The sequence below is a fragment of the Arvicola amphibius genome, chromosome 6, assembly GCF_903992535.2.
Source record: "Arvicola amphibius chromosome 6, mArvAmp1.2, whole genome shotgun sequence".
Lineage (NCBI taxonomy): Eukaryota > Metazoa > Chordata > Mammalia > Rodentia > Cricetidae > Arvicola > Arvicola amphibius.
The window spans coordinates 138,883,840-138,899,052 of record NC_052052.2 but is presented as its reverse complement, the minus strand read 5'-3'; the positions used below and the strand labels follow the sequence as shown (position 1 = coordinate 138,899,052).

General features: G+C 40.9%; 1 protein-coding gene across 7 annotated transcripts in view; it reads right to left on the bottom strand.

Moving 5' to 3' along the window:
* Sycp2l (synaptonemal complex protein 2 like) overlaps positions 1-15,213 on the bottom strand; it is a 56,334-nt gene that overhangs the window by 10,931 nt on the left and 30,190 nt on the right. For all 7 annotated transcript variants that reach the window (XR_005285960.1, XR_005285962.1, XR_005285961.1 and 4 more), the window contains 5 exons: positions 11,984-12,131; positions 11,402-11,451; positions 9,166-9,289; positions 1,777-1,850; positions 1,558-1,624 (listed from right to left, as the gene is read on the bottom strand). Coding sequence is in view for 4 of the 7 variants with exons in the window: in XM_038335363.1 (XP_038191291.1) it covers positions 1,558-1,624; positions 1,777-1,850; positions 9,166-9,289; positions 11,402-11,451; positions 11,984-12,131 (463 nt within the window). In the remaining 3 variants the exon portion in view is untranslated. The remainder of the gene's footprint in view (positions 1-1,557; positions 1,625-1,776; positions 1,851-9,165; positions 9,290-11,401; positions 11,452-11,983; positions 12,132-15,213) is intronic.

Sequence of the window (15,213 nt, the reverse complement as noted above, 5' to 3'; positions counted from 1 at the left end):
AAGGAAGCAGCAGGGTGAGTCCATCGGATGCCTACTCCCAGGCTGAGCATTAGTAGCCCCCACTGTCATAACAGGCAGACATGTCCCCCCTACTCACCAGAAAGAGCCACCACACGCATAGTCTACCAGTAAGTCAGCCCCAGATCTAGTGTCTTATACCACAGCCTTTCTATGCTCAGACCAAGCTTGGAGCCACATTCTCTTGCTTTTTGGTTACCAGTGAACTAGAATCAACCCAATCTCTCCTGTCAAAACTCAAGGCAAAACACTCAAAGGATTGACCTAAAAACTCTTCAGACCAGATCTGAAGGCAACCAGTCTTAGACAATAGCCAAAACTTCCACTCAATAGAGGCTGGTCAGATGTACAACCAGTCAAATAAATCCACATGCCCAGCTCACGTCACAAAACACAAATTATGAGAGGCTGGAGAGATGGCTCAGTGGTTAAGAGCATTGCTTGCTCTTCCAAAGGTCCTGAGTTCAATTCCCAGCAACCACATGGTGGCTCACAACCATCTGTAATGAGGTCTGGTGCCCTCTTCTGGCCTGCAGATGTACACACAAAAAGAAGAATATTGTATACATAATAAACAAACAAACAAAAAAACCCACAAACTATGAGAGGCCAGGACATGACTCTCCCTTGATGTGGAATCCCCTCTGTATGCTGCGAATACGTTTTATTAACATCAGTTAGTAAAGAAGCTGCTTTGGCCTATGGCAGGGCGGAATATAGGTAGGTGGAAAAACTAAACTGGATACAGGGAGAAAGAAAGCAGAGTCAAGGAGACATCATGTAGCTGCTGAAGGACAAAGATGCCAGAACCTTACCTGTAAGCCACAACCTTGTGGTGATATGCAGATTAATGGAAATGGATTAATTTAAGATGTAAGAGTTATTTAGAAATATGCCTGAGCCATCAGCCAAACAGGGTTGTATTTAATATAGTTTCTGTGTGATTGTTCGGGTCTGGGTGACCAGAAAATGAAAGTACAGTCTCCATTTACACTCCCCAAATCCAAGATCTATGGACATCTTTGCTAAGGAGAATCACCTAGATGAACCCAATGACATGAAACTTAAACAAACAAAAAAACAACAAGACCAAAGAATTTGAAAGACCAAAGGAGTTTAAAGAGGATAAGAACACGTGAATGAACTTAAAGGGGAGAGGAGAAAACTCCTGCTTGAAACCCAAGAAAACACAAGCATGCTGAATGAGATGAAGACAACTAAGAATTCAAAAAGTGGCTACAATAAAAAGATAGAAATACTGAAGAGAATCCAAGCTGACATGAAGCTGGAATTGAAAACTTCAATTACCCAATCAGAAATTTTAGGGTAAATCCTGATTGGTTAGAAAGAATCAAGCAGAGGAGAAAATGTTAGGACCTGAAGGTAGAGGAATTAGATCATGAAATCAAAGAATATCATCACTTTGTAAAACACATACAAAAGGAACATGTTCAAGATGAGTTTTATCTGGTGCAATCTGAAAAATGACCCAGACTAATTTCACTTTTTTCTGTTAAAAAAAATTAATTACTCAACCACCTCTGTGTTCTGAATTTTCCAGCTTGTGTTTGCAGCTGTTTTCCATGAACAATTCTTGGCTCACAATCTAAAACACAAAATACAGACATATATAATTGGTACACGTACGTAACTGTAAAATAAGAAAGCGGTACTGGAGTATCATGTCAACACAACAAGCAATGGTTTTATGCAAGTGTGATTTTAATTCTAGAAAACTGAAAGAATAATAAGCTGTACCTGACGGACATTTTCTTCAACTTCTGGGTGCTCTGAGGAAGAGAAACTGCCTGATGGATGAGGACTTCCAAGTTCTGAATATTAGAGAAAACAATTCCTAGTTCAGTAAATAGAATAAGAAATGAAGGCCAAGTAGCATTCAGTGGCTGCTCTATCTATCAGATCTGACCATTAAAAGATGAGGGACAGTCCTAAACACAAAAGTTTTGTGTCTCTTGGGGCATGTATACTCATTGGGCTTGTATGCCCCTACATAAAATGAATAGTCGGTTTGACCAGCTGCCTCAGTGACTGCCCGTCTGGCCCTAAGAACATGGATAAGGATTCCGCCCAAACTTGCTTCTCTCTCTTCTGACTTAAGTTGCCTCCTTTATTGGGTTACTCTTTCCTGTGTGTGGTGACTTGATATGTCCATACATCATTTACTGATTACTACATCATTAATTACTACAAGTTAATTTAACACATCATTTGCCACCTACAGAAATTGTTCATCTGAAGATGTAAGATTTGCATGCTTTGACATCTCCAATTCTCCACCCACATGGTAAACATCATTTTATTTTCTGCTTCTTAGGGTTTTGAAACTTTTAGATTCCACACATAGGTAAGGATCACACAACAGCATCTCTCCATTTGCCTCATTCCATGTAGTGAAACATTCTTTAGATTCATCTTTTCCACAAAGGCAAGACTTCCTTTTTTATAGAACATGGGATAGAATCATATGCACACCACATTTTTTGTCAACCACTCATTCACTAGTAGACATTTAAGTTGTTACTATCTTACTATGGGTTTTGGTTAATGACACTGGGCACATTTTTATAGATTTGGTGGGCATTTGGGTGTTTCGTTCATTTTTAATTTTTTTCACATCGGAACTGCAAGTTCCTTACCGGTTTTGAAATCAACAACTGACCAGTTATATCCAAACACCTTCTCTGTAAGTGGTCAGACATTCCCTCGGCCCTACAGTCACTTTCTTGTTGATGCAGTCTTACTGACTTCTGTGCCTGCTTCTGTGTCATATCTATGAAAGTCATTGCTGAGACCAACATCAAGAAGCGGTTTCCCTATGCTTTAATAACATTACAGTTCCCTTGTTTTATGTGGGTCCCATAGGCCATTTCTCGCACGGGTGTCTTACTCAATGAGCGCATTGCCCCAATACCTACTTGCCTATTAGTCTCCTCTGCTCTACAGACAACTTTCCTTCTACTTTCATATCATATGTTTGTATGACTTGACGTATCTCTAAAGTCTAGGACCCACCGATAAGGACACTTAGGGACTGAAGAGATGATTTGGGGATTAAGAGTACTGGCTTCTCTTTCAGAGATCCCCAGTTTGATTCCCAGCACCCATATGGCAGCCCACAACCATCTTTACTCCAGTTCCAAGGATTCCAAGAGCCTCCTCTGGCCTCCATGGGGATCAGGTACACATAGGGCACACATACATACAAGCAGTTAAGACAGCCAGACACATAAAACAAAAATAGCATTTGACTTGTCACAGATGTACCGTTTAATCTGATTAGCTCCCATTGCAGCCATTATTCCAAAAATGATATGGTGCATGATCAAAGCCCTTTGTGTATATACCACATCTTTCTTTTTAAAAAGACTTCACACATAGGGATGTTCTCCCTGCGTGTATGCCTGCATACCAGAAGAGGGCATTAGAGCCCATGGAACTACAATTGTAGATGGTTGTGAGACCTAATGTGGTTGCTAAGAATTGAACCCAGGATCTCTGGAAGAGCATCCAGTGAGCCATCTCTGTAGCCCATGCCACATTTTCTTTATCCTTTCCTCTGTTGATAGACACCTAAGTTAGTTCCACAACTTGGTTACTGTGATTCATGCTGCAACCATTCATAATGCTACATTTAATCCATTTTGAGGTTTTTTTTTTAAGTTTTACTCTACTCTTTCACATGCAGATATCCAGTTTTCCTCATAGCACTCATTAAACACTTTTCTTCCCCTATCATTTAGCTTAGCATTCTTGGCAAAGATTACTTGACCATATGTATGGTGTTTGTATTTGATCCAACTGGCCTGTATCTTTTTGCATCAACTTTACTTTCTATACTCTGTTCCTTCCCAAGATTGCTGTGGCAGTTTGAGATTTTCCAGGGTCTCATACAATCTTTAGGCTTTTCCTATTTGGGTGAAGAATGTATTTAGAATGTTGACAAAGACTTCACATAGACTGCAAATTATGTTGCATGGTGTGATATTCTTAAAGCATCAATTTCTTTTTTCGGGTAAGTCTCTTCTAGCATAGAGGACAAAACTGATTTTAAAATTAACACAAATTATGCATATTAATAGAGTGTGATGTTTCTATACATCAAAATAGTATGCATTGACCAAAGCCAACCATTCTTTGTCAAACTTCCCCAACTTCCAGTAGTCCAGCTTCTACTGCCAAGAGGAATTTAACTTCTCCAAATGAGAAAGGACCACACGGTACTGGTCTATGTTTGGCTTATTTCATACAAATCCTCCAGGTTCCATCCATTTTGATGCAAAAGGCAAGATGCCATTCCTCTCTATGGCTTAATAAAACATTTCATACAAAAGCTATATTTTTTGCTACCTGTGCATCTTTCTGTGCAGGAGCACCTGGGATGAATCCATATTTTAGCTCGTTTTTAAGCTCATATTTAAGCCTCATACTGAAGGTTTCCCTCTCTGGTGCACAGATTTCATTCCCTTTGATGGCATTCAGAGAAGGGGGCCAGTTGCACCATGTGTTAAGTCTATTCTGTTTTGTAAGGAACCTCAGACTGGTCTCTGTAAGAGCCACACTAGTTTAGTATATAAGAGTTCTCATTGTCTGCATTCTTGCCAACAGTATTTTCAAATAGGGTGTCATAACCGGGTAAGCTGATTTCTCGTTACAGTTAGATCTGTTTTGTTTTTGTGCTAAAGACCAACTCCACATACATCATTTAATGCTCGTTCACTGACCTGCAGTCCCTGCCACTCAGTATAGGCTCAATACTCATTTCCTTAGTAGCTAATTCCATTGCATACCCTTCTCCCCGTCAATCATTCTTGCATTTTTCATCCCTAGGATGAAAACAACTTTACTTTTTAATAGTGTATTTTTTAATTCTTCCCTCATTTATTACATCTTGACTGCAGTTTCCCCACCTTCCTCTCCTCCCAGGCCCTCTCTTCAATCCGCCCCCCCCATCCATTTCCCTTCAGAAAAGAGTAGGCCTCCCAGGGATAGCAACCAAACATGACATGTCAAGTTGCAATAAGACTCGGCACCTCCCTTACATTAAGGCTGGATGGGGCAACCAAGCAGAAGGAAAAGGGTCCTAAAATAGTCAAAAGAGTCAGAGTCTGCCTCTGCTGCCACTGTTAGGAGTTCCATAAGAAATCCAAGGTACAACCAGATGGTGGTGGCATCCACCTCTAATCCCAGCATACGGGAGGCAGAGGCAGGTGAGTTTTGTGTATTTGAGGCCAGCCTGGCCTACAGAGTTTCAGAACAGACTCAAAAGCTACACAGAGAAACCCTGTCCCACAACATATATACAGAGGAACTAGTACAGACCTATACAGGCTCCCTGACTGTCGATTCAGTCTTTGTGAACCCCCATGAGCCCAGGTTAGTTGATTCTGTGGGTTTTCTTGTGGTGTCCTTGACCCCTGACTCCCACAGTCGTCCTTCTCCCTCTTCTGCAGTCATCTCCAAGTTCTAATGTTTGGCTGTGAATCTAATTATAATGGTGAAAAACATCTTTTTGATATATGTAATTGATTTGATACCGTATTGTCAGGAATTCATGTATAATCACCAGGGATTCTGCACTATAGTTTGCTGTTGTGTCCTGATCACATTTGGGTAATAGGTCAAGATGGTGACTCACTGAGTTACAGCGCTTGCTTATGTAAGCCTGGAGACCCAAATCTAGATTCCTACATGCCACATAAAAAGCAAATGTAATAGCAGAAACATCTGTAACCTCATCGTGGCCATGGGGAAGAGATGGCAGACACAGGCAGGAGACTCAGCAACTCATGGGCCAACTAGCCCAATGTATGCAGTAGTCAAGAAACCCTGTGTCAAAATAATGAGAAGGATTGGCACCAAATAGTGTGCATACATATGTGTGTGTGTGTGTGTGTGTGTGTGCTCACGCGCATGTGCACGGATTATTTTTAAGGAATTAGAAATGTATTCTATGTTTATCTTTATGGAATAATTGAGGATTTTCATTATTCTCTAAGAGTTGGTAGAAATTCAGCACGATAGTCATCCAGTTCCAGTGCTTTTATTTGAAGGGAAACTGTTTACTGGTGCTCGAATCCCATTGCTTCTTGGGTTAGTTTATGTGCTCATGGATCAATTTTGGTAGAATGTGCATCCAGAGATTTGTCCATTTCTTTTAAGCCTCTAATTTGTTAATATAGTTTTTTTGGAATTATTTGAAATAATCTATATTTCTGTGCTATTGGGTACAATACCCACATCATCACCAACTATATGTGAGTCACCGGCTGTTGATAATGTAGGTGTTTTATCTTTTTAAAGTATAACTTTCACTTCCTTACTTTTTGTTCCTATTTTGGTTATTTCTGCTTTAATTTTTATTATTTTTTTCTACCTGTCCATTATTGGTTTGGTTTTTTTTACACTCTTGATTGGAATGCATTTAGGCTATCTTAAATATATTTTTTAAAAAAAATCTAGACACTAGTTTCTATAGGCTTCTTTTGGGGGCTGTGGACCTCCAGACCCTAAATTTCCTGTAAACAACTTGTTTTCCTGTGTTTGCAGCTGCTCTGAGCTCAAGACCCTCAGGAGTTCCTGATGGCAGGGGAGTGGTTTCTGGTGGATTTGGCTGGGGCAGGGCTATCAGTTAAGGATCCCTATATAACTTGCCCCTGAACACAATAAAAGGGGCATTCTTGTTTCAAGGATGACCCCTGTCCCTGTATCTCTGTCTCTGTGTGCTTGTGTGTTTTAAATCTCCAGGCTCCTTTCCCACCTCGCGGACCATACAGTACCATAGCGCATAGAGCAGACATTGTGATTTACAGGCGTCTCTTTTTTAAAAATGTGTGTGTGTGTGTGTGTGTGTGTGTGTGTGTATAGTGTATACACTCTGATTCCCACAGAAGCCAGAAGAGGGTGCTAGATGCTCTGAAGTTGACATTAAGGTTGGCTGTGAGCTGCCATGTGGATGCTGGGAATGAACCTGGGTCCCCAGCAAGAACAGCCACTATGCTCTTGACTGCCAAGTCATCTCTCCAGCCCACATATTTCCCTCTTAATGCCAGTTTGGCTGCATTTCACAAGCTTTGCTATGTTTGTATTTCTACTTTCATTTGTTTCAATGTCGTTAAATCTTTTCTCCTGACTTTGATGGCTTAGTGTTCCTTCAAAGAGGCTGTTGTTAAGAATATGACAGTAGGTTTCTGTCTGATTGACCTGTCCATTGGTGAGAGAGGTGTGTTGAAGTCTCCTACTATTAGTGTGTGTGGTTTGATGACTGCCTTGAGTTTTAGAAGTGTTTCTTTTACATAAGTGGGTGCCTTCATATTAGGGGCGTAGATTTTCAGGATTGAGACTTCCTCCTGATGAATTATTCCTGGTATGAGTATAAAATGTCCATCTCCAATCTCTTAGCCACCAGGGAAAGGCACAAGTAATTTTTATATATTGGTTTTTGTTTAATTTTAATGAATGAGTTCATTGGCTCCAATCATTTAATGAATGAATGAATTGGTTCTAACAGTTTGGGGATTTCTCTTTCTAGCAAATGGCATCTGCAATCATTCTGTTTACTTCTGTTCCACTGATTGTTCTAGTGAGAGCTCCTAGGACTGTACTGACCTGAATGGTCGAGTGGACACCTTGACAATTTCTAGATGGTTGACAAAACATTTGCACCCCTTAATACGAGATATAAGCTTTTAACACATAGCCTCTGACATGCTGAGATATATTCTATATATACTTAACTTTTGAGTCTTTTTTTTAATTATGAAAGCATGTAGACTCTCTCCAATATTCTTCTGAATCTATTGAAATTATGACTTTTAGTCCTCATTTTATTACTGTGGTGAATGTCATTATCAATTTTCATAAGTTGAACCATCCTTGCACTGCAGGGGTAAATCCCACTTGCTTGTGATGCACGTGCTTTTAATGTGCTGCTGAAATCAGTTTGCTGGTTGTCTTGGTGTTTCATTTGCTACAATACAACACCAGGACCAAAAGCGACTTGGAGAGGAAAAGGGGCTTATTAGGATGTCATTGTCACATCACAGTGACAATCCAAGGAAGTCAAGGCAGGAAGAAAATCAGGGCAGAACCTGGAGGCAGGAACCGAAGCAGGAGCAATGGAGGCACGCTGCTTGGTGTGTTCCTTGCGGCTTGTTCATCCCTCTTTTCCACACTATTCAGGGGCCACCTGCCCAGGGATGATGCTGCTCACTGTGATCTGGGGGCCCTCTCGTAGTCATTAATCAAGAGAAGGGCCAATCGACTTATCTACAGACAATCTGATGGAGGCATTTTCTCAGTTGAGGTTCCCTCTTCCCACATGATCCTAGCCTTTGCCAAGCTGACATGAAAATTAGTGAAGTACTGCATCTATGTTCTTGAAGAATATTCGTTATGTAACTCCTCCCCCTGCCCCATTCCCTTATCTAGCTTGGGTAACTGAAGAGCTATTGGCCTCATGAGGTACATTTCAGACTGTTATCTCCTCTTTGGTTTTTGGAGTTGGAGAAATTCTGTTGTGAATTCTTTTAATGCTAGGTACAATTCAACCGCGAGTCCATCAAGTCCCATGCCTTTCCTCATTGGGAAGTTTGGTTGCTGCTTCTTATCTGTGGCTGCCTTTGTTCTGTGATTGTAGAGTCAAACAGTTGAAACAGAAACAAGGGTCAAGAAGCAAAATTGTTTACACTCAGCCCTTTTAAATAAATGTTTAGTGATCCTTTCTCCTGGTCACCACTTGAGTGTCCCTGTCTTGAAGAGAAGTCCCAGATTCTCTTGTACAAGCAGATCCCAAATATCAAAACAAAGTTAAAACCCTTTGTCCTCCACCCTCAGCTAATGGAAACAGTAAGCACCGTCCCTTGTTCACAGACTGAGCTGGGGACAGAGTTTAATGGATGAAGGCACTTTCTGTCTGACAAAACAGAACTAGATTTCAGTCCCAAGAGCCCACATGAAAGGAGAGAACCAATCACTGCAAGGTATCCTGGCCTCCACATGGATGCTGTCACACACATGCATGCCCCCCAAAAACACACAACCAATTTTACAAAGTCAAAAACTAGTTTGTTTTAAACCATTATCCCCAAATATAATTTTTATAATATAAAATAATTGAAAATCAAGTACCTATTTTTGGTGTAGATGCCACAGGAGTTAAAAGCACAGAACTACCTTGTAGTTTTGTCTCAGAAAATGTTGGAAGAATGGTATTTTGCCTGGAGATGCCTTTCCATACTGGTGTTAGCGTAACCTAAAATATAATAGACTTGTTAAATGCTAATATTCAAAACACTAAAAGTAACAAAAAAAACCTCTCAAAATATTTTCAATATCCTCTAAGGATACTGAGTATTATTTGCTGCATTAACCAACAATAAATACTAAAACCGTAACATCCCCAAACTGGAAGAACACTGAAGTAAATTCTTAAGTGATAATTTTAGCCTCGTGGTCCTAAAGGTGTGGTCCAGGCCGGATGACCAGCAACAGAGGAACTAAACAAAAATACACATCTTCAACTCTTACCTACAAATTACTTGGTCTTAGCATAGAGTGGGGAACCCTGATGGCTCCTTGGCCTTGAGAGGGAGGGAGGAGAGGTATGGGTGGAGGGGAGGGGAGGGAAGGGGGAGAAGGAGGGGAGAGAAAGGAGAGAAGGAGGGGAGGGAGGGGGGAGGAGGAGGGAAGGAGATGGAAATTTTTAAATATAAAAAAAAATAATAAACCATGAGAAAAATAAAAAATAAAAAAAAAAAAAAAAAAAAAAACTTGGGGCAGGGTCCAGTACCTACCAAGTCATCCTGGTCACTCTGTTGACCTTATGTGGGGGTTGACGAGCTGCAGCTCACTGCCAGTTCTTATAAATAAATACCTAGTTGGCCCATTCGTTTCCAGTCTAAGGCAGTTTTCTGATTAGAGAAGCAGAGATGGCAGGCTGCCAATGGCGAATCTATGGTTCAAAGAATACTTCTCTTCCACTTAACAGAAAATATTTTCTAGCTCTTGCCTCAAATTATTTCCTTGTAATTCAACACAGAGAATGGAAAATCAGCCGGACACCCTCAGTGAAAAAGCAGCATAGAATTCTTGCTCGTTTTATAGTTTTAATATATTAAGTTTGAGTCTATGGTGCTTCTTTGGGCTTAATTAAAATCAAAGTTGTATTTATTTGAATATCTTCTTTGGGCCCATTTACCACAAATAACTCCTTATTCTAGGCTGAACTATTCAACAAAAAGTTGAAGATGGTTGCTCATATCCAGTTTTCTTCCCTTCTACTAATTCATTGAACTCTGGATCAGAAATATTTAAGAAAATAATATGATTATACCAAATATATAACAAACCATTTTCTGGTTATTTCTCTTTAACTAATACAGCACAGCAACTAAGTGCACAGTGTTCCATTGCATTGGGTATTTTAAAGCCATCTAAATGGTGAGTTCAAGTCTACAGGAGGGACGCATAGGTCATATGTAAATACCATACTATTTTAGGAAGCATATGATCATCTGCAGATTTTCGTATCCAATCAGGGTACCGGAACCAATTGCCTCAGACATTAAGGGACAAGTATACTAATTCTGACTTATATCTTTAGCCTATTTCTTGCTAAAGAATAAAGCAGCCAGAGCTGGGGCTAAAGTGCTAATGGCATCCATTCTATTTCTGCAAAAACAGGTAGGGTACCCTCAGAATCCCAGCAGCTACTCCTTATTAAACTATGATGAACCAGTGACATACTCTGCAGAGTGTGTGTGCGTGTGCATGCGCGTGCGTGTGCGTGTGCGTGTGCGTGTGTGTGCGTATGTGTGTGATTTGCCAAGAAACAAAAATCAGATGCTAAAGAAAAGGAAGTCATTTATCCACTTCCTTTTCAGGGCGCCAGTATCCATATTCCTAAGTACTTTGATATAAAAAATAATAAAGGAAGAGAAACTGGAAATTTTATTCCTTTATGGATAAAATTTATATGAACCTGAAGGTGTTTCAACCTTGTAAACTTCAGGTACAAATGCTGAAATCATCAAAAAAATCTTTGAATGTGATTTTAAAATTATTATTTTTAAATTTGAAAACTAAAGAAGAATTAACACGCTCATTTTGAAATGGAAATCCAAGAGCATGCATTGGTGGGAATTCAGGACAACAGAGGTGTTTAAATAAAGACCCGTTAGCAGCATTCAGAATGGCCAAAACAGACCTTCTATCTACCTGAGACTCATACCAAATATTTAGACATCCATGATCTTTACGTCGGCAGACGACACACCAGGAGACCGCTGGTTTGTTAGTCTCACAGTCCTGAATAAAGATGTGGGTGGACCCACAAGGACCCAGGGCAAGCAATGAGTGCTCTTACCTGATCTTTCTCACGAGCTCTGTCACTACTGATGGGGGAAAGCGGTAGGACTGAAAAATGAAAGTGAGCACACAGTGAGCGTGTTTCCTTAGGAGACACGGAGAGACACACCACACACACACACACACACACACACGCATGGGTACACTATGAGTTTCCACTAATGGAGGTGACCTGGAGCCTTTTCTAGGCATTCAGCCTCATTCATCTCCACCCCAGCCCTGGCCATCACCCTCCTGCTTTGGTTTCACTGAGCCGATGATTCCACATCTCGGCTCTTCAAGTCTTTCCCAAGAGTTAGCCCAAGACCCACCCACTTCTTACAGAAGGTGGTTCCTGCTTATGCCAGATTCCTCCGGCTTGATTGCCCACCACTTTTCTTCACCTTATATTTCAACTGTAGGCTGATCCCACCTTCGGTTTCATGAGCAAACATTCTGCCTTTGTAGGTGATACAGGGAAGGATGTCCACAAGGCCACATGTTTCCCTGGTACCATCCACCCCCATCACATACTGAAGCATAAATACCCATTGACTTAACTGAGAAGTGGCCCAAAAAGAACATAAGCAAACTAGCTTACTCCTTAGAGACCTGACTCTTGGCTTCCTTCTCTGGGAATATGTTCTTAGGGATTTCCGTTTGTAATTATTCCGGGTCCAAGATCGTTCACTGGCACTTGAACCTGAATCTTCATTACTCTCGGAAAAGTGATGTTTCCTGTAATTAAACTTTTCCAAAACAGATGACAAATGAGAACATCAAAAGTAGGCACTAGCACCACGTTGGTGTGCATTAAACGTCATCACACGCACCATCTACATACAATTAAACATGTCATCTCCCCCCACACACTAAACACTATTGTGTGTCTTGGGAGAAACACCTCATGGTATGAGCCTAGGTTCTTTCCCAAAATAATGAGGTGCTGAAGCCAGGGGAAGAGAATGAACTCGTTCCTTGAGTCAGTTCCCACAAGGGGGGTTGTGGCCAAGGACAGCCAATTCTCTCTAGTCAAGTATTTGAAACTGGAAAGAGATTGGTGGCTGTCCCAAAGCAGCTGCACGCCACATTGCACCAACAGCACTACTTCAAGCACAGGTTGACATTTTAAAGAATGAGAACTCTCCTCCCAGGGGCTGGGTTGTAGCTCCATCGCCAAGTGATTTCCTAGTGTGTAGAGCTTTCACCCACAGTGTAAGTTTTACCCACAATGAGGCAAAAAGAGGCAGAAAAAAAACAAAACAAAACAAAACTTTGTTGTTTTTTACAAGAACTGAAAGCAAACAAGAATACTACTGTGAACCACATTGAAGTTAAGCCTAGACTGTCGGCAGTTAGAAACGTAAGAGCAGCTACCAGAGTTGTAGGGGGTGAACAAGAAATTCGACAAGCTGCTAGACACAGATCCATCTGAAACATGAATTAGCTCCACAGCTGTCACTAGCTTAGGACTGGACCAATCTCGGCCCTGGCTGTACTACCATTGACCATAACAAGGTGGGCAATGGTGAGCCTGAATTCGTGTTTTACAAAACAAATTCATTCTTCAAAATGTTCATTATTTTAGCATTTTGCAATGAAGGCCATTTCTCACTTCTTTTTAAATTGATAAATATTGCATATACTTATTGCATATAAATGTTCTTGTACAGCTGTACATTATGAAACAGTTAAATCAACCTAATGAGTATGTGTATATACTTATTGCATATAAAAGTTCTTGTATACCTGTTCATTATGAAACAGTTAAATCAATCTAATGAGTATGTGTGTTACTTCCCCTGAATATTTTAATAGAGAAAACATCTTAACACTACTTTCATAGTAATTTTCAAGTGTAAATCACTATTGCCTATAGTCATTGCATATCCCATGCATCTTTTGAACCTCCTGTCTAAGTGGAATTTTCTGTTCACCACCTCCCCCACTCTCCCAACTCCTAGTAGCCACCATTTTACTCTCTGCTTCTGTGTATTCAGCTATTTTAGATTCACATGTAGTAGAATTCTTTTTGTGCCTGGCTTATTTCAACTGTCCTCTCTTTTAACCACATTCTTAAACACAGCCTGATTGTCCACTTTTGAAACACTGACCACTCTCAACTGTGCATATTGACTATGGCTCCTCTTACCCGTGATCTCATTACAGACACACTGATTACAGAGAAGGTAGGTCTTATTTACACCCTACTCTTTTTTTCAAATGCTTTATTATGTATACAATATTCTGTCTGTGTGTATGCCTGCAGGCCAGAAGAGGGCACCAGACCCAATTACAGATGGTTGTCGAGCCACCATGTGGTTGCTGGGAATTGAACTCAGGACCTTTGGAAGAGCCGGCAATGCTCTTAACCTCTGAGCCATCTCTCCAGCCCCTACATCTTACTCTTCACTGAAGGAAAAAAAAACAATTGGAAGACAATCCCCCCCACATGCATGTGTGTGTACACGTGTACACACACGCACACACACACACACACACACTTCCAGCATTCATCAAGAACTCTTCAACCCATTGGCTCACAAAGAACCACAGCCTTCATCTAAAGCATCCAATTTAAAAAGTCACTCAGCAAGGTTGACCTAGCTTAGATTTTACAACAAAGGATACTGGAAATTATTTGCCAAAAAACATGGGAAAATTTACAAAAATGGTTCTTATGTTTGATTACACCTAAGAAAGCATTGGGGTTGGCAATTGCTACAGTTCGAATTCCAAACATTCCCCCAAGGGCTCCTGTGTTGAAGGTTTGTGCCCCTCGCTGGGCACTGTCAAGAAGGGTGCAGCCTATGAGAAGTAGGGTCTGGCTAAGGAGTGAATCAGTGCAGGTGCCTGGTGGGGGGAGATTGCACCCTTGCCATTTCCCCATTTTGCTTCCAAGCCACCAGGAGGTGAGAAAACCTCCTCCCACGTGTGCTCTTGCCAGGACTTACCATGCCACCACAGGCCCAAGTCAACAAGCCAAGCCGTGACAGACCAAAGTTTCTGAAACCATGAACTGTTGGGACACGGACTAGGAATGGACTTGTGTGAGGAGAATGAGGAGACGCTCAGTGCTTGTTCTAACACCCCAAGAAGACAAGAGTCTTGTCACCTCACTCTGTAGTCCAAGCTGGCCTTGAACTCACAGAAATCCTCCTGCCTCAGCCACCACACCTGGTCCATTTCTGTTCTTTAACAGATCAAAATCTCGGGTGTACAGTGTGCCCACTTATTAGCCTTTTCTTTTTCTTTTTTAAAGCAAGAACACTTTAGGCTTCAGATCCAATTTAACTGAACAGGGTCAGGGGGTTGGAGTAGAACCCTACAGCTGCCCTTTTGATAGATCACTTTGACTTTCCATGTAAGTCACCAGAGAAATGCCCATTTCTGTCTAGCGTGCCTCTTTGGGCCACAACCAGCGAAAGAACCTATCATCTCTCATCTACCAAGGTGCAAGGGGCTTCCTTTGTGAAGGTTCATGGATGCATGCTACTGTATAAAACGCGGACTAAAGGGATTTGGTCCTAAATCTTCCATGATCTAGTTCCCAGAAAAAAGATCTGAACATGAAATTTGTCCCTCTTCTAAGTTTGCTGATTGATCTCGTTCATCTATCTAACTAGATGAGGCTGTTGCAGATTGGCCTTTTCACAGTTAATAGCTCATAAAGCCTATAGCACATGATGAACAACAGAAAAATAAGAATCTGTCAACCAATAGATTTATATTGTTATTTCCTATTGTTATTTGTCTGGGAGTCTACCCACAATTAGAAATAACTCTGATTTTACATTTGAAATTGCAGTCATCTCTTGTATAGTGAATCTG